We start from the raw sequence: 24,736 nt of genomic DNA, 5'->3' as shown, positions 1-24,736 counted from the left end.
ACTGTCAATCACGGGAGTTGGCCGAATATCATTAATCCAGCAATGGCAGAGCCAAAAGGGCTGTGCACGCTTACCTGCCGTGAATCCAGTAGCCGCTAGTTAATATTCAACTTTTTTTGCTGGAATGATCATGTATTGCGTTAGACATTTGGTGTTGCTGCTGCTTTGGCAGCGATGCACAGGCAGAGATGAACAAACTAAACACTCATTATGAGACCTCCTTTGGCAGTAACAAGATATAGTAATAGGTTTTACCTTTTTAACTGGCACAAAAACTGACCTTTATTCAAGGCATCATGTTTGCAATAACCACCACAAGCAGTCAAAATGCAAAAGAGACAACTCTGATAATAAAATTCAAGGACAGTGCATATTACTATATCTTGTTACTGGCAAAGGAGGTCTCATAATGTAAATGCTCACCCCGAGCTCTCAGTACTCTGATAGTGCGCTGTTTTTGAGTTGTACGCCTTTTGGCGTCTTCTGGTCCAACACCAGTGGAGACTAGGCTCTAAGAAAAGCTGTCTCGGGTGTGGACCAATAAAATTCAAGGACAGTGCATATCATTATCAGAGTTGTCTCTTTTGTTTTGCATTTTGACTGCTTGTGTTGTGGTTATTGCAAACATGATGCCTTGAATAAAGGTGTCAGTTTTTGTGCCAGTTAAAAGGGTAAAACCTATTACTATAAACTCAACACTCGTCAATAACACTGTCGCCTATTTTGATCACAGTATTATTTACGAGTCTTTTTTTTATTGCATTCTGCAGTGTTTGTTTACCAAACACCGTTTGCCACGCCAGTGACGTTATGTTGCACACCAGGCATTTAACTACGCACCCACTGGAATCGATCCGTTGATTAGAATTGTATCCGGAGCTCACGATATTCTCATGGAATTGTGCGCATGTGAATCTGCTATTTTTTTTGTGTGGTCACGTATCTTTGTGCGCGTGGTGACATGATCGAACAGGCCAGTAAAAGCCGTCGTACGGAATTAATTGACCACTGTGGCAAGCGATAACTGAACTGGTTTTGGACTGGCTCCTCCATCACCAACTCGCACCGACCAGAATGGCCGAGTACCTTTATTATTTAAAAAAAAAAACCTGCGTTCCGTTTGTCCGTCAACTAAATTATAAAAGCCTTCTGAACCAGTATGACAAATCAAATAATTGTTTCATAATTTTTTTCATCAATTATCCAGAAATACATAATTTTCCATTTATTGAGCATTTATTTGGAGTTTTGATAGTTGCGGACATGGATGGAGGGTGAAATGAAACATATCTAATGGACTTTGGGGACAACGCAGTAGTGTCTGCACACATTGCGGGAGGGGGTGGGGAGAAGAGGGCATCAGTGGGGACAACAGGTGATGCGTAAAGTGCCGAGAAGCCCTCCGCAGGAGATAGAATTTCGGCGGCCTATGATGGCATATGATAAGAGCCCTTAGTTGAATGAAAACAATGAATTTCTGTAAAACAATAAATTGTTTCCCAAGAAGTGCGCGCGAATTGTTGACATGCCTCCTCTGTACAGAACTTCCCGCTCTGGAAGGAGTCTCTTGTTAAAATCGATTCTTTGGTTTGTAATGTATCCTCTGTGCCTCCCAGTTCTCAATCTAGCAATGTGTCCGATTCGCAAAATATTGCATGTGTTATAAATTATTTATTATGATTCGAATTGTGAGTAGGCAAGCAATCGGTTATTTGCAAATGTGCTGTGAATTTATCTCGCTCGCCGATTTTTCAAAGACAAACTTGATCAAACATCCCAGTGTGTGGGCACCCTCCTGAATGTGAGTCTCAAACTCTAAGATGCCGTCGTCGATGTATAAATGGGATTAAAGGTGATAATATATAAGGTGGGCAAGGGTGGGCAACGAGAAGATGGCAGCAACGCTAATTGAGTCTAACCTGATCAACATTTTCATTACATGATCATGTATTTTTGTGAAGTCAACAAATATGTCAACATCGTGGCTTTCAAAGTATAAATGAAGTGACTTTTCAAGCAATATATCCTTTCTCTGGCCTCTATGTCCAAATAAAGAAGGGCCATTGCCGAAACCGTCGTTTATTATATACACTTTCGATCAAAGCTGTGCAAGGGGAGTTCTTTATTGTTTTTTCTGCTCATGCACCACTGCCAGCTCATCATCATAATCATCTCCAAATAATGTTTGTTTATTTAGTTGTTTGTTCCAGCTGCTCTCCCTCTTGTTTGACCTTACCCCCCCCCCACCCCTGCGTCCGTTTGCCCCAAACTCAAACCGCAATGCCCCTTGTTGCCCCAGGGCCCGAAGCCGCCGTTGTTGTGAGCGTGGTCACAAGACCGATCCTGCAGAGACAGCCACTCAGCGATTTCACACCCACACTCAAAGGGTGGCTGGTGGGGCAAATCCAAAATGCAAACCGAAAGCAAAAAAGGGAAGCACGGCAATGGAAATGGGGCAGGGGGATTTTAAGGTCTGGAGAGGGGGGCGAGGTGGTCGGGTAGACAGTCATGTTGGCTCGGGTTCGAGGTTAGTCGGGATAGGGTCCGTTTTGATAAGATATGGCGTATGGATAGTGCAGTGGCACACCTAAACCCCTGGTATGGCGATCCGCTACGTTCATAGTTCCATTTCATCATAGTTGCATTTATTTGGTATAGCCCTGGTGAGCCACTATTCCCCTTGAGCCCCCCCCTCCCCCCAAGTTCCCTCACTTTCTGCCACAGTAAATAGAGATCACATGTCCACCACACCTGCAGTCAACACGGTGTTCGTTAGGCATGTGTTTCACGTTGTGCATTGGTGTGTTTTGTGTAGGTTAGTAAGGCATTTGTTTCAGCGCTAACGTTCCCCACGCACGTTCGAAATGTGTCCTGCAAGGTATATCCATGCCACAGCATGCTTCCCCCCCCCAAAAAAAAAAAATTAGGAGGATATGACCCATGGGTTCTACATTGCTGGGCTCATGATATAAGCTGGCTTGCTAGTTTGTTAGGGTTATGGCTCGTCTGGTTAGCAAGTTTGTTAAGGGTGGGGTTCATCTTCTTTGGTTCTTTCGGTAACGTCACATAGAATGAGAATAAAATAATAAATTGATAAAATAAAATAACACAATAATATTCTCACGACGTTTCGGCCCTTCACCTGATGAAGGTCGCTTGTGTTGTGTCCGAAACGTCGTGAGAATATTGTGTTATTTAATTTTATCAATTTATTATTTTATTCTCATTCTACGTGACTTTACCGAAAGAACCAAAGAAGATGAATCCTTGCAGTCACGAAAGCTTCAAATCGAAATTTAAGGGTGGGGTTATTGTGAAGGTTTTGTTGGTTATTTTTTTACGGTTAGTGCTTGTGTTTGGCTAGTTTGTCAGTGTTAGGGGTAGCTTTATTTTGGTCTGTGTTAGAACCGAGTGTTTGGTTGGCTATTTGGTTAGGGTGAGGGTAGGTTTACGGTTATGTGGCTTTTACGATTATGGGTTTGACTGCTGGTTAGGCTCGGACAAGTTTGCAAGCTTGTTAACATTAGGGGTGGGACTAGTGTTTGGTAAGTTTAGATCGGAGCTAATATCTGGTCATTTGTGCTTTAAATAATGGCTTTTGCCTAAAACGTCATCTATTATTTCCCTTTAAAGGGCCCACACACTGTTATTGATGAATGTGATGTGTTTTTGTCATTTACACTTGTACATCACTACCAGTGGCAACAGCAATATCAAATACTGTAATTCGTATCTGGTTAGTATCTTCTTTTAGAATTCGCTTCTCAGCCCAATTTTGCGAGAGTTTTTTGTTACGGAAATTTGCGTCCCAATTTTCGATTTGAGTTGACGCAGACACTGCCGTTTTCATCGCAGTACGTGGCTCCCGTGCGCTCTCGTGGAGCATCCACTGTAAAGGTTTCAAACCTTCACTCGGGAATTCCACGTGTATTGCGTCTGCGAGAAGGTTTTTTCACACAACAATTTTCGTCCGAGCCCCAGGTCAAATTGCGTTTGCAAGGTATTTTTAACCGTTTGAGAAAACCGGAATGCGTCCTCGGGAATGCAGACTTGTACCCTAAACAAGACCATTGGAAACCGCTTTTTTTAATTTGTATGAAAGAAAACCCTGCACATTCGTCAATCATCAACTGTTGCCGAGCACAGGCCCAAAATGCGTGCAACGCACAGGCGGCCAGCAACAAATGGCACCGTCAAAGTTGCGATGGAACAGGATTAAAGTTTTCTTGAATTGAGCCATGTTGTAAGGACTTGGGGGGGGGGGGGGGGGGAAAGAGACGAAGGGGAGGGAAATTCCCAAGTGGAGCAGTGCCAGGAAAGGAGCAGAAAGAGAAGCGTTGTGACCTCATATTTTTGTGATGAAGGGCCATTGCCTGAAACGTTGCCTTACGACTATTTTTCAGAAGCGACCTGGCCACAAAATGAACCGGTTCGTTGGGGCTTACAGCCGCCAAATACTCTAAACGCACGATTCTAAATGTGGAGGGAAACGCCGGAGGACCCAGAAAAAAATCCACGCGATCACGGGGAGAACACGCAAACTCTAAATGCTTTACAGGTGTCAAGCTTGGGATTGAACCCACGCCCTCCTATATATATCAGACGAGGCAGTTAACATCTCGCCACCCCTCCCGTGGTCTTTTAAAATGAATTATTTTTAAAAAATCCCTTTTCTTGCACAGGTGGTTAACGAAAGTCTGCACTAATTGATGTTATGTTTCTGTGTCGCCTGCCAGCGTGTCTTGAGCGGTGCATGACTTGAAATGAGTTTTTACCAAATGCGTTGGCCACTTGTTGTCTGCAATGTTATTATTTATTCTCTGCTGTTGCCTGTTTTTTACACGCTTTCATTTAACTCGCTGTCTGTTGTTGTCGTTGTTGTATCCTCAAATCTTGTCACTACATTTTAACCGACTTCCCAATGTGGTATCGACTGCAAACTTGGTATACGTATGTCATACTGATGACAATACTATATTCTATTATAAAAATATATTTTTTACATTATTTTTTTATATGTTATGTTTCGGCTTTGCTCTAATTGTCCACGCTTAACTGACGTTGGCTGTAATTGGCCACGGTCCCTTACGTTGTGTCAAGCTTCGGGGCCACTTCTTGGAGTCGTGGAGTTCTTCCATTACTAGTATATTTAATAAAAGCGTGTTTAAAAACAATTTGTATATTACTTATTTGGGGTTAAACCAAGGTCCTCATTCTGGTTTAATCGGCTGATAGCTGGATTTTTCTTAGCCACGTGTATACAGCCAAATCTTTGGGATTAAAAAAATTGCTACTGGCAGTACCCATCCACCGTTTAGTACCAATGTAATGCGTAACTATTCGCTATGGTGGCACGCAAAATGAAGGTTGGTTATTTTAAAGGTCGTGCCTCGTCGGTTGTATTCATTTTCCTGTTAAACTGAAGACACTGAGAATTTAAAGACAATCCCTAAGTATTTGCCGGTTAGTTGACGGAGGGTGAGAAATGTATTCCAGTCAATACCAAGAGGCATAGATGCAGAGGATAGGAGGAGGGTAGCCTGAGCATTCTGTAAATATGAACAGAGTAAAATGAGCTGTTGACCTTTACACTGAAAGTTAACAAATTGAGAGGCTGATGTGATCCCAGAAAAGTGAAGTTTTCCGTTTCTATGTCCCGTATTGAGTGGCAGCCTAATACAAAGACAAAGACACCCCCCCCCCCATAGCCTTAACAGATTGTTGGGGCAAGTGTTGTTAGCGAGCACCTATGAAGGCCAATATGGCACACGAGGAGTTGGGTGGCCCACACCACGCCCTTTCGCATTTGCCTCCCCATTGCTGATGTTTACACATCGCATCAGGTACTCGTTTAACCCTGAGTCAATCTAGGGGAAAGCCGGGACCGGATCAGATATTCGCCAATAATGGTCATGAGCTGGAATCGTACTTGGGCAACCACGTTCGTGGTGCAGTGCACTAACCACTGCACCACAGCTCCCCGTAATACACACACACTTATATACAGAACTTACATTCTTGGACATGTATATTAAGTGGCACCCTTCTGTTTTACCCCTCCCACCCCATTTGAGGTGCTGAATCGTCACAATTTAAATGTTTGCGTGTGCTGCCTCCGTTATGTATGGTCTCGTTTACGTCTAGTTTCTCGTTTGTTTTACCCTACCTCATTCCGTCTGTCTGCTTTCTACTGGCACGTTTGTATTGGCTCGTTGCATGTTGTTGTTTTTTCTGTCAAATTTGTATTGCCCTGTCTGTCTCCTGTCTCGTCTTGTCCTGACCCAGCATCTCTCGGCTGTGCTCGTTACAGGTTCCAGAATGTGACGGGAGCAAGGGGGCCAAGAAACGTGTGTGCGTCCGTGCGTGTGCGAGTCCGCAACTGGGGTCCACCTCTCGCCGGTCCGGCACCGAGCGGCGTCTGTCGCACCTCAGCCGTCTTCGTCCAGAGTCCACCCCCACCGTGTTCCCACCATGGACTGGACGGAGTCCAGCCTCAACTCTTCCTACCTCGTGGGCTCGGCCGATTCGACGCCGCGGCCCGAGAACAAGAAGATCTCGGACGTCCGGCGGACGTTCTGCCTCTTCGTGACCTTTGACTTCCTCTTCGTCGGCCTCCTGTGGCTCACGGAGCTCAACGTAAGGATTCTCGGTTCCCTGCTGAGACGAGGCACAACGAGACGGGACGGTGTAGAGGAGACGGCACAGACGGGATGGTGTGGAAGAGACGGGACGGTGTAGAGGAGAATCAACATCGCTCGTTTAGAGTATTTGGCTGCTATAAATTTCCACGTGATGAGGATAAGCCACTTTGTTGAGCTTTAATTTGTGATAGCCAGGTCGCTTCTGAAAAAGAGCCATCTAACTCGGTGGGCCTTTGCTAGTAAAAGAAAAATAGTATTGTTGAGTTAGACAGAACAAAATAGGATAAGACGTTACAGACAAGACAAACGATACGCAATGAGACGATACAGGGGTGGACAGTTTAATGGAGATGGCCAGAATAAAATCGTCACTACACTCAGCGGTTTGTAATTGTGTCCGGTGGGGTGGTGGATCATTTGGGACGAGTGTGGGTGATGTTTGCTTTTTGCGTTTAATTTGTTGTCTGTCCCCTGCACCTCCGATTGGCATGGTTGGCTACGTACAGTGCGAAAGAAGTTCTATATATTCTTGGTTCTTTCGGTAAAGTCACGTAGAAGGGAAACAATAAAATAATAAAATATACAAGAATAAAAACAATGTAATTCTCACGACGTTTCGACTGCAACACAAGCAATCATCATCAGGTGTGAAAACCACAACAAGAAAATTTGAAAAAAGTGGAGGTTTTTTCTTGCTGTGGTTTTCACACCTGATGATCATTGCTTGTGTTGCAGTCGAAACGTCGTGAGAATTTTATTGTTTTATATTTTTAATATTTTATTGTTTACCTTCTACGTGACTTTACCGAAAGAACCAAGAATATGAATCCCTGCAGTCACGCAAGCTTTAAATCAAAATTTAAGTTCTATATACATAATAATTTTTTTCTCTCATCTCCCCCCGCAGGTTGACGGGAACCTCAAGGACAAGTTAATAAACGAAGTTGTGAACTACAGCTACCAGACTTCCCTCTTTGATATCTTTGTGAGTGTTCAGTATTTTTTTTATTACTCTAGCTGGGCAGTGGTGGCTGTGCAACTAGGTCTGTAATCCAGCATTGTGTGGAGGCAGCGAGGTTTGGTGGGTCGCACAACTGTTGCGAACGCTCCCTTTCATTGTGTATCGAAGATCCCCCATACTCTGGCTCGCCCAGGATAAGGTGGTACAGCAAATGCGGACGCCATCTGTTCCGTCCGTACGAGGGAGTGTTTCCCACTAGCGGGTTTGTTACGTTTTCTTCGGGTACTCGTTAAGTGGGTGATAACACCTGAATATATATATAGGACTGCAGAGCTTGGGTAATTGTTGGCACCGGCTCACCGCGTGGATTGCCTTCCAGCTTGTCTGTGGTTCCTCAGGCCTCTTGAGTCGTTATCTCCACGAGAGTGAGACGATGCTGCGCACCTTACAAGTTTAAATTATTATATTTTCAAATGTCTGTCCTGGGGGATGTAAGAATCGATTGATTCGTTGTGTCGTGCGTTTCCATCCTTTGGCAATGCGCTATGTTGCCATGGTGCTGCCTTGCCCGTTGTGCCTCGCGTTGCCATCACCACATTGCCTTTGTGCCGTGAGCAGTGCCTGGGGGCTGTTCGATGCACCATGCTGCTTCTGGCCTACGCGCTCTTCCGCCTCAAGCACTGGTGGATGGTGGCGGTGAGTTGCTCCGTCCTTTTGATCGGCGTCACTCCGGATCCAGTTGCGCTGTCGGCTCCAGTCCCATCGCGTTACAAGCTGAGATACGTGGTCTCTCATGTGGCCCACGCATCCATCCCATCAACTCCACTGCGCCTCGGATGGCCCACGGTTACAAGCGGGTACACGCTGGCAGAGCGCAGCTCAAGTCTCGTGATCGCTTGTAAATCGACACCCGCGCTTGTGTTTTATTTTCTTTCTTTTCAGTTAACGACGTTCGTGTCGTCGGCGTTTCTGATCGTCAAGGTCATCATCTCACAGGTGAGCTCCACTGCACCTGCACGGGCGAGCTGGGGGGCGGGGGGGGGGGGTTTGCTAGGACTGGATTTTGGGAAGCTGTGCATTCGGCAAAGGTGTGCGACACCCGTTTTTCATCTGGCTCTCCACCCGTTTTTCATCTGGCTCTCCACCCGTTTTTCATCTGGCTCTCCACCCGTTTTTCATCTGCCTCTCCACGTCGTCCTCATCGCCGCCGCCATCGTCAGAGTTCTCATCAGTCATAATGTACATGCTGTATGTAATTCACCAGTTCACTTTTGCAAACGACACTATACGCTAGCCCAGGAGTCTTTTTGATTTAAAGTTTTCGTGACTGCAGGGATTCATATTCTTGGTTCTTTCGGTAAAGTCACGTAGAAGGGAAACAATAAAATAATAAAAATATAAAACAATAAAATTCTGACGACGTTTCGACTGCAACACAAGCAGTCATCATCAGTTTTCACACCTGATGATGACTTTACCGAAAGAACCAAGAATATGAATCCCAGTGGTCGGCAACCTGCGGATATTTTCAGGACTGCTTCGTGACCGTGTTTATTGAGGACCACCGTCTGGTATTCACATGCATTACGGCTCTTTAAATGTTATATTTTTTACCGAATTCTGGGGGGGGAAAAAAGTATCGTTGTTATTTTGGTTACTGACCCATGCCCCCTAGCCTCCTTGACGTCTCGCCCGGTTAAACAAAATTTACTTTGACGTTATACGGCTGTCGGGCGTGCTCTCCTTTGTGTTGCTCGGCACGGTGTGCCGACGATTCGATCCACGTGCCCCGGGGAGCTTTCGGACCTTTCTCGGCCGAACTCCTCTATCCTCGCGCGGATCGAAACGTCGGGACGCGTGCCAACAGCCCGAAAAAAACGCAACCGGAGAGAGCCGCGTGGCGCAAACGCGCAAAACGTACGCGGCGGCGGCGGCGGCGGTGGCGACGGTAACACGAGTTGCGACGCCGGAACGATTGTGCAGCTGCTGAAGAAGGGCGCCCTGGGCTACGTGATTCCCATCGTGTCATTCATCCTCGTGTGGGTCGAGACCTGGTTCGTGGACTTCAAGGTTCTGCCGCAGGAGATCAAGGAGGAGAACAGTGAGTCACCGCCGGCGATCCCCACCGGGACGTTTTCGTTCGCTCATCGCGCGCGGACTGTGGCTGACCGTGCGATGTCTGTCTTGCTGCGACATCGTTCGCATAAACTGCTCTTTAACTCGTTGGCTTTTTAGCGACCAATATCCGTAATACAGGTTTTTTTTTGTTAGATCGTGTAAATATAAAGAAACAGGAGAATTTCTCCACACTTATATAAACAGGAGGATTTCTCTACATAGGAGGATTTCTCCACAAATCTGGCTGTCGCCTGATGAAGCTAGTAGTAATTACTGGTGAAACGTCGTACTCGGATTGTAAATGTTGTCTGCTTGGCTCTCCAACACACCGGTGTTGCTGTACTAGTGACGAATTGGCCACGTTCTGTTTACGTGGCAACCCTTACTAGTTGGCTGTGTCGGGTGGTGGCGGGTTTAACAACACATTTATATATTTACGCGATCCAACCCAAAAAAAAAAACCTGTATTATGGATAGACTGCTCTTGCTGTCATACACCGGCGTCTCGCAGGGGGCGACCGCGGGGAGGGGGGGGGGGGCGCGGTTGGTGGCACCATTGTTTAGAGGGTCCGCCGGTCGACCGCCAACTGGAGTGCGCAGTTTGGCGCCGGAGTTTGGGCTTCAAGACGGGACGGCAACGTGTCCACAAAGTGACAGCCGCCGCCTCCCTCCGAGGACCTAGTCCCCCGGACGCTTGCGCCCGTGAGATATCGTTACGCCGCATAGCGCACGAAGTTTGAATGTTTAATAATGTTTAATTGTTTATGTACGGCGACTTTCGCGCGAAGCGAATTTAAAGGCGCCGTAGAATCTGCGCCTTTCTTTTCGTGCGGCGGAGGCGGGAGGGGGGGGTCATGAGCGGCAAGGCAGCCAGAAAGCGGTGCTACAAATAAATTGCCCAAGCTCCGTGATGCTATGTTTTGGGATGTTTCGCCAACTCCCTTAACGAGTGTTTGTACGTGTGGGAGGAAAACCGGAGAAAACCTCGCGTGTGCAAGGAGGCGTGGAGGTAGGGGTGGGCACTCGATCCCCGTACAGATTCAAGTTAATCCACTTCGTTTCTACCGCAGTACCCTGGCAAGCCGGGAGATGGCGACCTGTGTCTTGCACGTGTACTGTGTGTGTGCACCGCGTGTACTGTGTGTGTGCGCACCGCGTGTACTGCGTGCGTGCGCACCGCGTGTAACTGCATGTGTGCGTGCGCGCGCACCGCGTGTAAACTGCGTGTGCTGTTTGCAGGACAACTCCAGTCCCAACAGAGTGGCTCGGGCCAAGCACCCCTGATCTACCCCCGCCCTCTCTCGGATCCCCACTTCTACTCTCCTCCTTCCTCCTTGGATGGTGAGCCGCCACCCCCCCCCACCCCCCCAAACCACCACTGCTACCCGCAGGACCCCGAATGCAAGGTACTCTCAACTGTAGTCCTCATGACCCACCACGTAGCTGGTTGTGCCGGCTCCCACAATGCACCACGTTTTTGTGGCTGTCTGCGATGTTTTCTATATTGAGAACTCGTTCATTTAGAATTTATTTTCGTGTTTATTTTGTTGTCCTTGCCCTCCCCCCCCCCACCCCCGCACCTCCGGTTTAGCACGGTTGGCTAACGTACGGTGTGAAAGAAGTTCAATATAGACGCTTACATATTTGGTCATATCATCCCTCGTTTATATTTGGTTGTTTTGTTTTCTCCGATTTTCTGTTCGCGTCGTTGCTTTAGTTTGTTTTACATTCTCGCCTTTGTCATTTTGACGAGCCCGGGATCACTCTTGCGAATGAGTGTATATCCCGGCCTCGATTGAGTTCTCCACCCGGTCAAACGCGGTCAAATTGAAACTCGCAGCTTGCCCGAACGTGTTCCGTGCGCGACTTCTTCTGTTTTTCGTCGCGACGCAGGTTCGGACGACGACTCCGAAGACGAAACGAAGAAGAACCTCACCTGGCGGGTGAGATCCCCCGTCCGCTCCTCCCGCTTTCTCGCTCTCGTTTGCACGCTCTTACTAGCCTAGATGATGTTTACCCACTGTGCGCATTTACATGCGATGTCTGTGATAAAATCATCTCGAACGTAATTTGTGATAATTCGGAGTTCGTAGCGCACGCAGTTTTCATTTGCCGTCAAGAGACGGAGAATGAGTCGGAGCCGTGGTAAGCCACGGATAATATTAGTATGCATGTTGAACTTCTTTCGCGCACTGTACGTAGCCAACCGCGCTAATCGGAGGTGCGGGGGAAGGACAACAAACTAAAACACAAACGGCAGTTGTAAAGGAATTGGCTTTCTCTCTAGATAATTTAGAAGTGCATAGCTCCAAGTGGCCCCCTAATATTGGTAGAAAGAGCTTTCCGGACGGCCGCAGAACCACCGTCTTTGTTCGATGGCCAGCCAAAAGCCGCTGTTTGCGAGGGTGACGGGAGTACGCGTGATGATGGATTATGCTTGAGAAAAGGCAGTCGCAACCAGCACCAACATTTGCCCAATCTCTTTGGTCCTTGATTGGGCTATTTGGCCAATGCCATTCATTAATTAGGAGGAGGAAACCGGAGTAGCCAGACGAAACTGACGCGTACCCGAGCCGGGCAATGGAGTGGTCTCGACGAGTCTGGCAACCAAAGGGGAAGATATCGGATGAGGTGGTGGCAGATCTATGACTCTCCCCGAGTCTCTAAGTCTGCAGATGCCTCCGTGGGTTTCTAAGAGCAGATGGTGAGATACTGTTAAGGCAGATCTATGGCTCTCCCCGAGTCTCTTAGTCTGCGGGTGTCTTTGTTTGTTTCTAAGATACTGCCAGGGCAGATGTGTTTGTATGTATGTTGAACTTCTTTCGCGCCATACGTAGCCAACCGTGCTAATTTGAGGTGCGGGGGAAGGACAACTACAGACCCTGGAGGTCGCTGGTTGTCTCTTCTGTGCAGCAGCTGCAGGAACCGGTCGCGGGTCACGAGCGTTGACGACAAGTTAGGGGGGGGGGAATGAAAACGGCTCTGTGCACGATGATTTCTCGATCTTGATCGCTTCGGGGGGGGGGGGGGGTGGTGGAGGGGCGCGGGGTTGTTGAATCGTTGACGAGGCTGGCCGCCGGTTTGACGATGTCGACCTTGGTACTAACCAATCTCCCGTGCGGCGGCGGCGGCTGCAGGAGAAGGAGTATGTGCAGCAGGGCAAGAGATCGATGGAGGTGATGAAGCAGACCCTGTCCCGGCAGGACCTCTGGTCGTTCGACAAGAAGACCGTACGTTCCCACGCGACGGATTCACACGGGAAACCCTTCAGACGTCCCACCTCTCGGGCGTGTTCCTTCCTTTGGCTGTAGTTAGTCTCGTCTTCCGGCCCTTCTTCCCTTTCTGGTGACGTGTCCTGCCCAAGCAAACTTTTTTTATTTACTAGCGTTTGCCATCTGGCCCACGTGTTCCTCTTTCTCGCTTCTTTGCGCACTTTTTAGCATTTGTAAAAAAAAATTCGTTGTCAACGTGGATGTCTATCAGCCGCCTGTTTTTTATATATATAGTATACGTATTCATAAATATAAAAGGTGAATATGTGTCTGTTATACTTCCCAACATGCAACAAACTTGAAATTTGGCATGTGGGCAGCTTCCAGACTGTACACACTGCAGCAAATTACTTCTTGCTGTGACTATCCCACCTAATGACGGAGGCTTGTGTTGCTTCCGAAACGTCGTGATTTGATTAACTGTATTTTATTTTTTACCTACGTGACTTTACCGAAAGAACCAAAGAGTATGGATCATTGCAGTCACGAAAACTTCAAATCTAGAATATAAAAATAGACTTTTGTATTTGGGGGGGGGGGGGGGGGGGGTGGACGCAATAATGGATATATTTTGCTCGGCAAGTGAGCGCTGACGTCACATTTGTGATGTCACCCGCACGCGGCAGCGTCACGCAGTGCCTGCTGACGTCACGCATCCCCCCCACCCTACGCGTAGGCCTTGTATTAATCAAGACAAGAATCCAAGTCTCGGGCAAAGCCGGGTAGTAAAGCTAATTAATAATATACCACGATCCATGGGGTGCTGCCCGTGGTGTTGTGGTGTCAGCACACCGGGCTAGCAAGCCAGAGGTCACCGGTTCGACTCGATCTCCCGGCACGGCAGTTGAAACAACGGGAGCAAGTTTCTTAATGTGTCACAGACGATCCATGGACATGTGTGAAAAAGAGATTTATAGCTCATTGGATTCCTCCAGTATAAATAAATAATCTGATTATTAAAAATGCCCCCACCCCTCACCGGCTTTATGGAGCGTAGATGAGTACAGCGCGGAGTCGATCGCGTGCGGTGGGGAAAAATTGTGGGTTACTCCCACCTCTTCCAAGACGTCTGGCCTGGGTGGAAGAGTGGGGCCAGATAGCCTTTAGAGCAGTGGTTCTTTATCTGCGGTGCCACACACCCGCTGGGGGTGCGAGGTGCCCTTTCTGGGGGGTTGCGAGACATGGCCAGGTTTGTTTGTTTTTGTTAAGGTAAATCATCTAAACACAATTGAAGCGGACGGGCACGCAAATTACAACTTACTTTGTTTCATCAAACCCGATGTATTTGGTGACATTATTTTTTGTTACGATTGAGACCCAAAAGGGAGGTGGGTGGGGGGGGCGGGTGCAAGGCTGCGGTAAATGTTAAGAACCACTGCTCTGGAGGAGCTGCTTTATAGTGAAGGGCCTTTCCACCCGGGGGGCGTGGCGCTGGCCACTCGGCCGACTCGTGCGACTCGCTCGCTCGCAGCACTTGCTCCCCGAAGTCTGTTCAAGGCTATACGTGTGGGATCTTTGTCCTTTTTGTTTTGCCGATGCAGGAGTATGGAGACGTGATTTACATCACGGACGTTACTGGCTACGGGCGAACCTACATCCTCAAGGTCGATTGCGCCCACTGCACCGCACGGTCACGGACCGTCGCTCCGGTCCGCCACTTTTGCGTCGGTAATTGGGAGAGCCCACTGCAGCACGAGACGCGCGTGCAGGCTGGTAACGATTAGAAATATCGTCACGCAAAAGGGTGCAAAGGAAGGACGGCACGACTGCCGTACGAGTGCCTTGCGCGCACGCCATGCGTGACCACCGCCATTGCACGTGCAGTGCTCTCAGCCTTGTCTAGACCACCAACTCGGCAGAGAGCTGAAAGTGTGGCGTGTACCCTTCGGTCGATCGGCAAGTCGCATGTGGAGCAAAAAAAAAAAAAATCTGACGCCACCAGGGCTGTTCAGATCTTGGAGGCCTAAGCAGGGCTGTTACCCTGGTTCGAACTAGAATGAATGGTAGACGGTTGACTAATACTAGGCAGCGTAGGCTTGGGCTGGTGATGTGGCGATGAAGATGGCAGCAAAAGCAGTGGGATTTCGAATCCATCTCCACGTGCGTTTACTGCGGGTGCTCCTATGTCCATCCCACGTGCAAAGTTTTCACAAATGGATTTGGGCTAACATTCCAGTGCGCGGGACCCTCCTGAAATAAATTGGCCTGGAGACTCGGCGAGACTTTAGCGGTGTTAAATAAAAAGGCGTTGAACATGTACTTGAGCGCCGGTTTATCACCAAGCTGCGGCTGCCAGTTCACGCGGGGCGAGGTGGCGATGCCCCTCCTGTGAGGGTTGGTGGATTGTGCGCATGACGGGGTTACGGGGGACGGGTGCTCGCAGGCCGTGCTGGATGCCACCCCCGAGGCGGTGTTTGACGAAGTGGTCGTGAACATCGAGGCGATGCCGCAGTGGAACAAGGCCATCACAGAGAGCCAGGTACGCGTGCGTGCGTGCGTGCGCGTGCGTGTGCGCACACGGAGTGGTGGATAGGGGGGGGACAGCGGGACTCACGGTTCGTTTCGTCCGCACGGTCGTCCCGAGTCCACGGACTCGGGCGTCTTTCCCGTTATTTCGGCCGGTCGGTATTTTGCTCAAGCGAGTCGCTATTTCGGTCATCCGCTCGATTAGCTCAGTCGTTGTTCCCTGTGTTCGCTCGGTCATTTGCTCATCCAGTAGTCGCGAAGTCCGCCGTACCAGTCGTTCACATATTCATTTGGTCATCCATTCCCTCGTTCAGTCAATTATTCGGCCAGGCAGGAAATCGAGTCATTCACTTAAGTGATTCGTACATTCATGTCGGTCAGCCAGTCGGCGGGTAACGCAGTCATCTGCATGTGTTGAGGTTGCGGGCAGTGGTAGTGTAGTGGTGGGGAGCATGAGCGTTTGTGCATTTCTTTACAAATCCGGGGGACGCGAGTTCGTTTCTCGCTCGCGACCAACATGGGGCGACGACTATCTAAACCAGTCCTGGGGGCCCTCCCCCGTAGAGTCGGGTCCCCCTTGAACGGCCGGGTACCCGGCCCGCCCTGTAACAAACATCATCCCTGGGGAGACAAAGGCGGCCGGGTGTAGTGCCACTTGCCCCCAGCAGTCTGTTAAGGTTTTCCGGGGGTGGGGGGTCTCTTTGTCTTTGTGTGCGCAGGTGCTGCAGCGGGTGGAGGATCACACCTTCGTTACTTACGAGGTGGCTGCCAGTGCTGCACGGGGCCTCATCTCTCCCAGGTCGGGCTCCTCATCCTCCTCCTTGTCCTCTTCTTCCTCCTCATCGTCGTCCTATTCTTCCCCACTTGCCCTTAAAGACCAACTCTGATGACTTACAACGTAGGCTCTCGTAGGCGGATGCAGCGTTTGCGTATGATTTGTGTTTTGTGCTGAACCGTGCGTCACGACTGCAGGGATTTTGTGACCGTGCGGAGGGTGGAGAGGCGACCGGATCGCTTCATATCCTCGGGGATGTCGACGACTCACGACGCCCGGCCGGTCCACGACGGCATCGTACGGTACAGCTGCGCGCCGCGGTTGACGGCATCGACGACGATCGCTGCACTCGCCGTGATCGTGGCTGCAATCTTTCGGGCCGGGGGTCGACCTAGGCGGGAGGCCCGGAGGCCCGGGACAGGTTTTTGAGATGGTCGTCGCCAGTGTTGGCCGTGAGCGGGTGTCGGAACTCGGGTTGCCGGGTCGGTGGCGCGGCACGATAACCACTGCGCGCCGCAAATCCGCGCACAGCCTTCGGCCGATGGAGCACCCAGCTCGCCTGCCCCGGTGCACTTGACGATAGCGTCCAACATAGGGCAGTTGACGATCCAGAACTCGCAGATTCCCTCGAGTCGCGCTCACCCGCTCGTTCGTTCACCGGCGGCCAGTCGCACGCGTTCCACTGCTATCGCTACTGTTCCCGTAGAACTTGGCTCGTGAATTCCTCCAGCCATGTTGCGCACTCGCTCGGTCTAACCCGACGTTGACTGTTTCGTCTCATCTGTGCCGTGTTCACGCACCACGCTGCAGATTATGAATGACCCATGCGCTCGCTAACCCACTTGCTCGCCCACTCGCTCGCCATACTGCAGGTCACATCATCCCACTCGCAACGACAACACCCGCATTCCGCGACCTAAGTGGCGGTGACGTCACCGCGGCGCCTGTGCCAGGCCCAGGTGCACTTTGAGGCCAGGTGAAGTGTCGAAGGCTCGCTGACAGGAGGTCACGGGACAGACCCAACAGGTGCCCATGGGTTGACCCGACTGAGATGACTGGCAGATGCACCAACTGTGCCAACTTGCTGCATTTTAGTTGCCCGTTGCTCCGCTCGTTGTTGCGAGCGTCGCTCCTCTGCTCTCCCGTTGTTAGAGGGCGACGTCCTTCACGAGCCTCCTCTGATGTATACACACTGCACCAGTTACTCATTTAAGGCTACGTCGACCTAGGGCGGAATCCAGGACCGCTTCATATATTCTTCACGACGTACATTTACGTACGTGCGTGCGTGTATGTGCACAGTTATCTGAACCGGTCGTGGGCCTCCCCTAGATCGACCTAAATAAAATGAGTACCTGGTGCGGTGTGTAAACATCGCCATTGGGGAGAGAGAGGCGGCCGGGCGTGCTGTTGGCCACCCACCGCTTCGTGTGCTGTGCCGGCCTTCATCGGTGCTCGCGAACAGCACTTGCCCCAACAGTCTAAGGCTACACGGGGGATCTGTGTCTTTGTCTCCCGCAGTGGGGAGAACGGGGTCGGCGGTTTTGTCGTCGATCGCAATCGACACAACCACGAGCAGAGCGTCCTGCACTGGATCCTCAACACCGACCTCAAGGTAAGCCGCCACCGCCACCTCCTCCTCGCCCTCTACGGGGCAGCAGCACACGAATCGGCCGCTCCGCGAGCGGTCCAGTCTGCGGCGCCGGGACAGCCCAATAGCAGTTCTCTCGCGCTCGCGAGTTGTCCTCTCGCTGGGCCATCTGGCGGCGTGGTCCCGCAACGGCTGCGCTTTTGGGTTTTGCAGTTATAAACGAAGTAGAGTTTGCGAGCTAAACTATGATTTTTACCAGGTAAGGCCCACCTTATTCAGAAGTGGCATTGCTATCGCAAATGATAGCCCAGCCAAGTGGCTTACGATCACGTGGACATTTATCGCAGCCAAATACTCCTTAAAACGCGACGTCGATTCCAAATGTGGAGGTAAAAACCGGAAGGACCCAGAGAGGAGAAATCCACGCAGCCACAGGAAGAACACGCACACTCCAAATAGACAGCAGCAGGCGTCAGGGTCGGGATCTCGAACCCACGACCTCCTGTACACCAAGCAAAGGTAGTTAACGTCTCCTAGCCACCGCGACACCCCGGCCGGGCGCGCGAGCTGCTGCGACGGCTCGTGACGATGCGGCGTGCGCGGTGTGTGCTGCGCTCCCCGCAGGGCAAGCTGCCGGGCTACCTGGTGCAGCAGAGTCTGGCGGGCGTCATGCTGGACTTCGCCGAAAACCTGCGCCAGAGGCTGCGCGGCATGCGGCCGGCGGTCTGAGGCCCGCCCGGGGCAGCAAGGGACACGGCGGTGGTGGAGGGGGGGAGAGCGTCCGGTTTGTTAGGCGTTCGGGGCGGAGGGGAACCGGGGGACGTGAGGACGACGACAGCGACTCGCCTCGAGGTGGGGGGACGGGGTGGCCATGGGCGGCGTTGGCGGAAGACCGAGAGATGGGAACGGGAGGGGAGGGGGGGTGGGGGGGGTATTGGGACAGGGTGATGCAGAGACGAGGTGGGTGGGTGGCGGTGACGCAGGGAGGATTATGCGGGGACAGACACCGGGGGACGAGGATCTTGGAACTCTGGGGATGAGGATGAAAGGGGCGCGAGCTCGGACTAAGGGATGGACGAGAGAGACGGAGAGGGAGGGGGGGGGACTGTTATGCAGCGCGAGGACCACGGATGAGCTCGTGATTCTCGTTCCTCACGGACTTGCTGCTGGTGCATTAAAGTAGCCGACAATACGCGTCGAAATTATACGCGTCTCTGACGGTAAAATGAAGGGTGGACGTTGTTCTTTGAGTCGACCAAATTCAATTTCTGCACCCCCCTCCCCCAGTTTACGCTGGTTGGTGCCAGCGCTGTTGGTGGTAGTGGTGGTGGTGGTTGCGTTTCGTGCCAACTGGTGGAGTCGCCGTCGCGTTTGGAGAGCGACCCTGGTTACTGTCGGTGGAGGGCGACTGCGCGCCGAGCTCGCAATAAACTTGGGGACCTCCCCTCCCGGTGAAGGACAGAGGGGGAGTTGCCGAGTGAAATTGCGTTCTAATTTCTGCGTCCGCTGCCGTTGCCCGTCGACCCAAAAACAACAAAAACAACAAAAACGCGCAAGCCGACATGCCGTTTAACGAGCGGTGAACACCTCCAGTCGGAAGCGAGCTGGAACGCGCAAAGTGTGGCCGGCGGTGGTAAGCGTCGGGATGGGCGGCGGCGGGGAAGCGAGCTCGCGACAGGGCTACCGGCTCCCCGTTTCGGCCCGTTTGTTGGGACCAGGAGCGAGGATGGTGGCTGGTTCGGCCGTGCCGTCATAAGTTTGGATTGCTTGCTTGCGGTTCGTGAGATTGCTGGGATCTGATTTGGCTGGTTCGTTTGGGGCTGGGAAGGAGGCTCGCGTCCCGTGGCCTGATGTGGTTGGAGTTGAGGGTTGTGGCTCGTGTCGTTCGTCAGGTTCACTCGTTTAGTGTTCGCATTGACGGGGGGGGGGGGGGGGGGGTAGTCCTCGTCGCTAATTGGCCTGGTGTGCTCCGACCCCCCCCTGACCCTTCTCAACTTCCCCGCCTTTTAGTTCAATTATCACCCAGCGACATCTGCCTGTCGCTCCGTGCCACCTTGTATGTTGGGGGTAGTGGGGGTGGGGGGTGTCGGACCCTTAGAGCAGCGAGGTCGCGCCCTGGCCACGCGTTTCCCGTCGCCGCCGCCGCTTCGCTGGGGTCGCGCGGGCACCACACGCCCGAGGGGTCGTGGAGAATCGGGACCTCCCCAGGGGTTCGGTGCCGCCCGCCCGCCCGTCCGCCCGCGCCGCCACTCGGCACCGTCCAGCTGCCAAGACGCGAGTGCCCGACGCCGTGACCAAAACTAAAGCCGCGGCTACGAGCATGACGATAAACGCGACGGCTGCGAATGATCGCGGGAGAGGAGCCCGCCGGAGCCGGTGTCGTCGATGCGCAAACGTCTTTGCCGCAGTCTTTGCCGCGCGCTACCCCGCGGTCGTGGTTAATGAAGAAAGTGTTTCTGGAGTGTCCCAATGATGGTGTGGCGGTGGGGGAGGGGGAGGGGAGGGCAGGCTTGCGAACGAGTTATAATCGCCAGCTCTGCGGGTTGCACGGTGCAATAACGCCGGCGGTGACGTGCGTCAACCGGGAACGGCGGCGAAAAACGTTCGTCGGCGGCGTTTATTTTCGTCGGCGATTGTGGACGACGAACAAAGAAACCAAGAGACCAAAGCTTGACCTGACGAGACGCAGTTATAACGAAGTCCAATGAAGACGGGAGGCGAAGATAATTTAGCTAACGTAGTTCGAGACTGCAGCGCGCGTTGGAAGATCACAACCGTGCGCTGAATGACTCTGTGTAGAACAAAAATATTTTACCGACTTGCTGACCCGATTTTGTGTACGGTGAAAATGGCTGCACGAAATCCGCACGCCAAGCCTTGACCGATTTTGCCGCAGTCTGTCGACGAGACCGACCTGACGGCAACTCGACTCGCGCCGAATGTTTGCGCGCGTAATCGCGTCGCGAGCATTCTTTCCCGCGCCGTGCGCAGCCGAGCGCGCTGATCGGCAAGGTGCTGGGGCAGCAGCGAAAGGCCGTGTTGGGGAACGGCGAGAAGCCGGCCGCTGTCCTTTTTTGTTTCCGTTTGTTTGTCTCGGGGCTCGCCTACGAGCCACAAGTTGTTTTTGTTTTGCCCGCTTGTGGGGGGGGTCGGCTGGGTGGCCACACGCGAATTGAGGACAACGGCGGCGACCGCCGCGGCTCGCGAATGGCAACGGATCAAGAAACGCTCGCTGCCCTGCGTCCTACGAAGTAGGCGGCTCGCACGCCTGCCCTTCTTCTCGGCTCCTCCCGCCCGCCCTTCTTCCCGGCTCCCTACCGCCCCCCCCCCCCCCCTTTTGACGGAAGAAGCGCCACCCGGGGAGTTTGCTTTTTAAGATTTTGCTCGGCGTTGTGCTGCTGAATAACCCGCAGGTGCAATGTGGATGAATGGTGTCGTTGGGGTGTTGGTCGAGAGAGAGCGAGGGCGAGCGTGTTGAGGTGAGGGGCCCAGTGCCACTGCTGGCGGTCGCTCCTTGTCAACCTTGTCGTGGGTTCACTCGCAACACCCGGTTCAACTTGACGGGCGCGACTTCACCTTAACGAGTCGCTGAAGCCTCGCTCGAGCGATAGCGCGTTGGTCATACACTTAACGTGCCGCGGAATGCGATTCGTTCGCTCGGTTGAACTTCAGAAGGCACAGGTGAAAGTTCGGCGAACCGGCAGCTGTTTCGAGGGCAGGGGATGGAAACGCAGCCGGGCTGTTGTCCACCGAGCGAGAGGCGGCCTCTGTGTGTTTTGACGGTCCCCATTGACAGCGGAAGAGCCGCCGCCACCACCACCACCAATCCTGTGAAGTCGAACGACCCAATGTGAACCCACGCCTAAAGCCGACTTCTCCTTTTGGTTGCGCGGACGTCCCTGCAACCCGGAGACTTCCACGTGTAATAATGAGGCAGTTGTTTTTTTATTGCTGCGCGACTTCGGCAACTTGTTTGATTTGCAAACTTGATCGCTCGGGTTTGCGCGCCCCTGGCCCTTTTTAAGCAAGAGATCCGGACCCGTGACTGTAGCGGCTTGTCTTGAATTCACGTTTACAGCATTCCTCCTCCTCCTCCTCCGCGCGCAGTCGGGCGTTGAGTTTGGCCTTTTGTTTTCTACAGAGCTTCATTGTGCCACAGAGGGCAATTTACAAGGATCGTAGGACCTGTGGCTTGTAGCCTCGACTCCCCCCTACACAAGGAACAAACCAAGACGGGCCTAAAGTCCTCAGCCTTATAACCATCCTTATACCCCGATTCTATCTCCACCGACATTTTTTTTTTATCCGTGTTCGAGCTACGGGCCCAGGCCTCGATCTTCATTCACCCTGGCTCTCTGCTGCAACACGCGGCCAAACCGGGGACCGCTGCTGCATCCTGGCCACGACTCTTTGAGACTTCTCACCCTAGCTCAGGGGCGTTGGCAACCCCCCCCCTCCCCCACCCGCGGTGGCTTTCCGGAGCCGCGTGTGTGGTGCTTTAACAAAAAAAAAGGAATTGCTTTTTGTTGTTTTAGTTGCCAACAACGTCCCCCCCCTTCCCCCTTAGGTAATTTCTGTTAATGGAGGTGACTGCGTGTGCCGTGCCCCCACCGCCCCCAACCGCCTTCATGACGAACAGGAGGCCAGTGTGTGTGGGCGGTGGCGCAGCGGTTAGCGCACCGTGCTACGAACTCCCGCGAGCCAGGTTCAATTCGCGCTCGCGGTCGACACCAGTGACGATTATCTGAACAGGTCCTGGGCCTCCTCCCATAGGTCGACTCGGCATCGAATGAAGGTGTGTAAACATCGCCACTGGAGAGACAAAGGCGACCGGACGTGGTGCTTGACCGCCCACCCCCCTCGTGGGCCGTGCCGGCCTTCGTAGGTGCTCGCTAACAGCACTTGCCCCAACAGTCTGTTACAGGCTATACGGGGGGGGGGGGGGGTCTTTGGTTCCCGCTCGAATTGGGAGTTGATGCAAAAGCTTGCCACAAGCCCTCGTGTGCCGAGGGGGGTGGCGGGGGAGTGCTCCTGCAGTCGATGATTAGGGGGTCTAACGTTCGCTGCCTTGACTCGTGGATTCTCAAGCTTGTGATGGACGAATCGAGTGCGTGTGTGTGCGTCCTATATATATATCTCTCGATGTTTCTCAATTCGTCTATGTTGTACATGGGGTGGAGCGGTGACTCCGCTCGCCCGCGCTATGAATCTGCCGACCCCGGGGTTAGATTCCCGGCCGCGGCTAACTCCGTGACGAGTATCAGAACTGATCCTGGCCTTTTTCAACGACCGATGTGACTTGAGGAGGAGGGAAGGCCTTGGGTGGAAGGTTTGGGTGGTATTTGTTGTTTGTCGCGGGGTCATGTGTGTCGCGGGGTCATGTTGGTCTGTCGCGGGGTCATGTTGCACCAGCTTCTACGAGACCGCTTGCGTTCGCCACCACGGAGTTAATCGATTTGACGGATCGTGGGAATTCATTGTGCGGCGAGGAGAGTTGGATTGGTCCGCCTCGACGATATTACCTTAACCCACTACAATAACCTCGGCGGTCTTACAATTCCACAAAGCCCAACTCTTTACTTTCCTATTTTTTTGGTTTTAGACATCTTGGGTTATAAATGAATCTTGGTTTTAATTAAGAACATAGCATGTATCTAATCGTTCAATGTTGACGTCTTTGATGGTGCGCGATCCCTTGTTGGAACTTATGAAGAAAGTGTTACTTCCTCCGCCATGGTTAACATCCACGGGTGCTCGCGAATAATGCTGCTTCAGCACCCACGCACGTTGATTGCGCGAGCGAGCGTGCGTGCGTGCGCTCCCCACAAATGTGCATTCGTCCGCGTTCCTGGAAAATACACGTGCAAGTTTACAATGCGACTGATTGAATGAATGAATCCCTTTCAACTGGTGGGGGTCTCAACTAAGATTGTGTGGCCCACCAGGGCTGGGAATGGCGAATATTTCTTAAGTCGTTGCTTTTCAAACTCAAGTTGTCACAGCCTCCTCTTCTCCCCCTCCCTTCCGCTGTGGTAGCCTGTCAATCCGCCCACCCCCCTCGTCATAGACACGTGGAATATCCACCGCTGCCACTGCAGAGCTGTGAAGCAGATTTTTTTTTGCACCAATGCCCCCTCCCCCGTTACTCATTGGAAGCAGGGAATCGCTGGCTCTTTATTCTTTCCGAAATCAGGAGTGAAAAAGATTGTTTTCTACATCCGAGTGTTCCATTTGTTGGACCGAACCAGAGGGAGGGGGGGGGGGTTCCTTCTCGGGGAGGTGACAGCACTGGAGGTTAACTTTTGGGCCGTTTTGGGATTTAAAACAAACAACTGTCGAGTGATGTTTTCCCTTTGTATCAAGACTATGAACGAAATCTGAAGTTGAACTTGTGCGTCTTCATTGCATGTAACTTTGTATCGGGGGAAAAATGTCGCGCAAAAGTTTCATTAAAATTACGAAATTGTGTAAACTGTCGCCTCTGCGGTGCAGAGGAAGTTGCACGCAGTGACAGAGTGGATTGCGCGCGTTATCCTCCTTAACACGCCCAGGAAAGAGGCCCCACCGTGTTTGCTCCCCACCCTCCCCTCTTGCCTAAAGAATGCTGCCTTCTCAAACCAGGTAGGAGGAATTCCAGGAGGCCACCTTGCATACCAACTTGAATGTAAAGTTAAACACTTGTTGCGATTCCTAAAGGTTTTTTTTTTAGGGTTTGGTCACGTAAGTATTAATGTGTCGTTCACCCACCACCACCCGACAGGCAATTGGTAAGCTTTGTCAAAAGCAAAACGTGCCAATTAGTTACTAGTTCAGCCCACTTGCGTGTGGGAGAGTAAATACACATTTACAACTGAGCACCTGCGACGTTTTCGCTGGTAATTACATTCCGCATCGGGAAATTTTGCCGGAAAA

The 24,736-nt window shown here is 51.8% G+C and overlaps 2 protein-coding genes across 3 annotated transcripts in view; one reads left to right on the top strand and one right to left on the bottom strand.

The window, feature by feature from the left end:
* LOC116954757 (stAR-related lipid transfer protein 3) overlaps window positions 1-24,296 on the top strand; it is a 30,734-nt gene extending 6,438 nt beyond the window's left edge. For both annotated transcript variants that reach the window (XM_032975535.2, XM_032975536.2), the window contains exons 2-15: window positions 6,311-6,636; window positions 7,549-7,626; window positions 8,221-8,298; window positions 8,545-8,598; window positions 9,586-9,703; window positions 10,960-11,061; window positions 11,614-11,663; window positions 12,858-12,950; window positions 14,534-14,596; window positions 15,376-15,471; window positions 16,178-16,257; window positions 16,431-16,535; window positions 17,755-17,848; window positions 18,449-24,296. In XM_032975535.2, coding sequence (XP_032831426.2) covers window positions 6,472-6,636; window positions 7,549-7,626; window positions 8,221-8,298; window positions 8,545-8,598; window positions 9,586-9,703; window positions 10,960-11,061; window positions 11,614-11,663; window positions 12,858-12,950; window positions 14,534-14,596; window positions 15,376-15,471; window positions 16,178-16,257; window positions 16,431-16,535; window positions 17,755-17,848; window positions 18,449-18,553 — 1,281 coding nt within the window. In that variant the 5' untranslated portion in view covers window positions 6,311-6,471 and the 3' untranslated portion in view covers window positions 18,554-24,296. The remainder of the gene's footprint in view (window positions 1-6,310; window positions 6,637-7,548; window positions 7,627-8,220; window positions 8,299-8,544; window positions 8,599-9,585; window positions 9,704-10,959; window positions 11,062-11,613; window positions 11,664-12,857; window positions 12,951-14,533; window positions 14,597-15,375; window positions 15,472-16,177; window positions 16,258-16,430; window positions 16,536-17,754; window positions 17,849-18,448) is intronic.
* Window positions 1-24,736, bottom strand: part of LZTFL1 (leucine zipper transcription factor like 1) — a 132,973-nt gene that overhangs the window by 20,495 nt on the left and 87,742 nt on the right. The window lies entirely within an intron of this gene.

Source organism: Petromyzon marinus, chromosome 56 (genome assembly GCF_048934315.1).
Source record: "Petromyzon marinus isolate PM22_M1 ecotype Great Lakes invasive population chromosome 56, UKy_Petmar_22M1.pri1.0, whole genome shotgun sequence".
In the NCBI taxonomy this organism is placed as follows: domain Eukaryota; kingdom Metazoa; phylum Chordata; class Hyperoartia; order Petromyzontiformes; family Petromyzontidae; genus Petromyzon; species Petromyzon marinus.
Note: the sequence above shows the minus strand (reverse complement) of the source record. Positions and strands in the feature narration are given on the sequence as shown.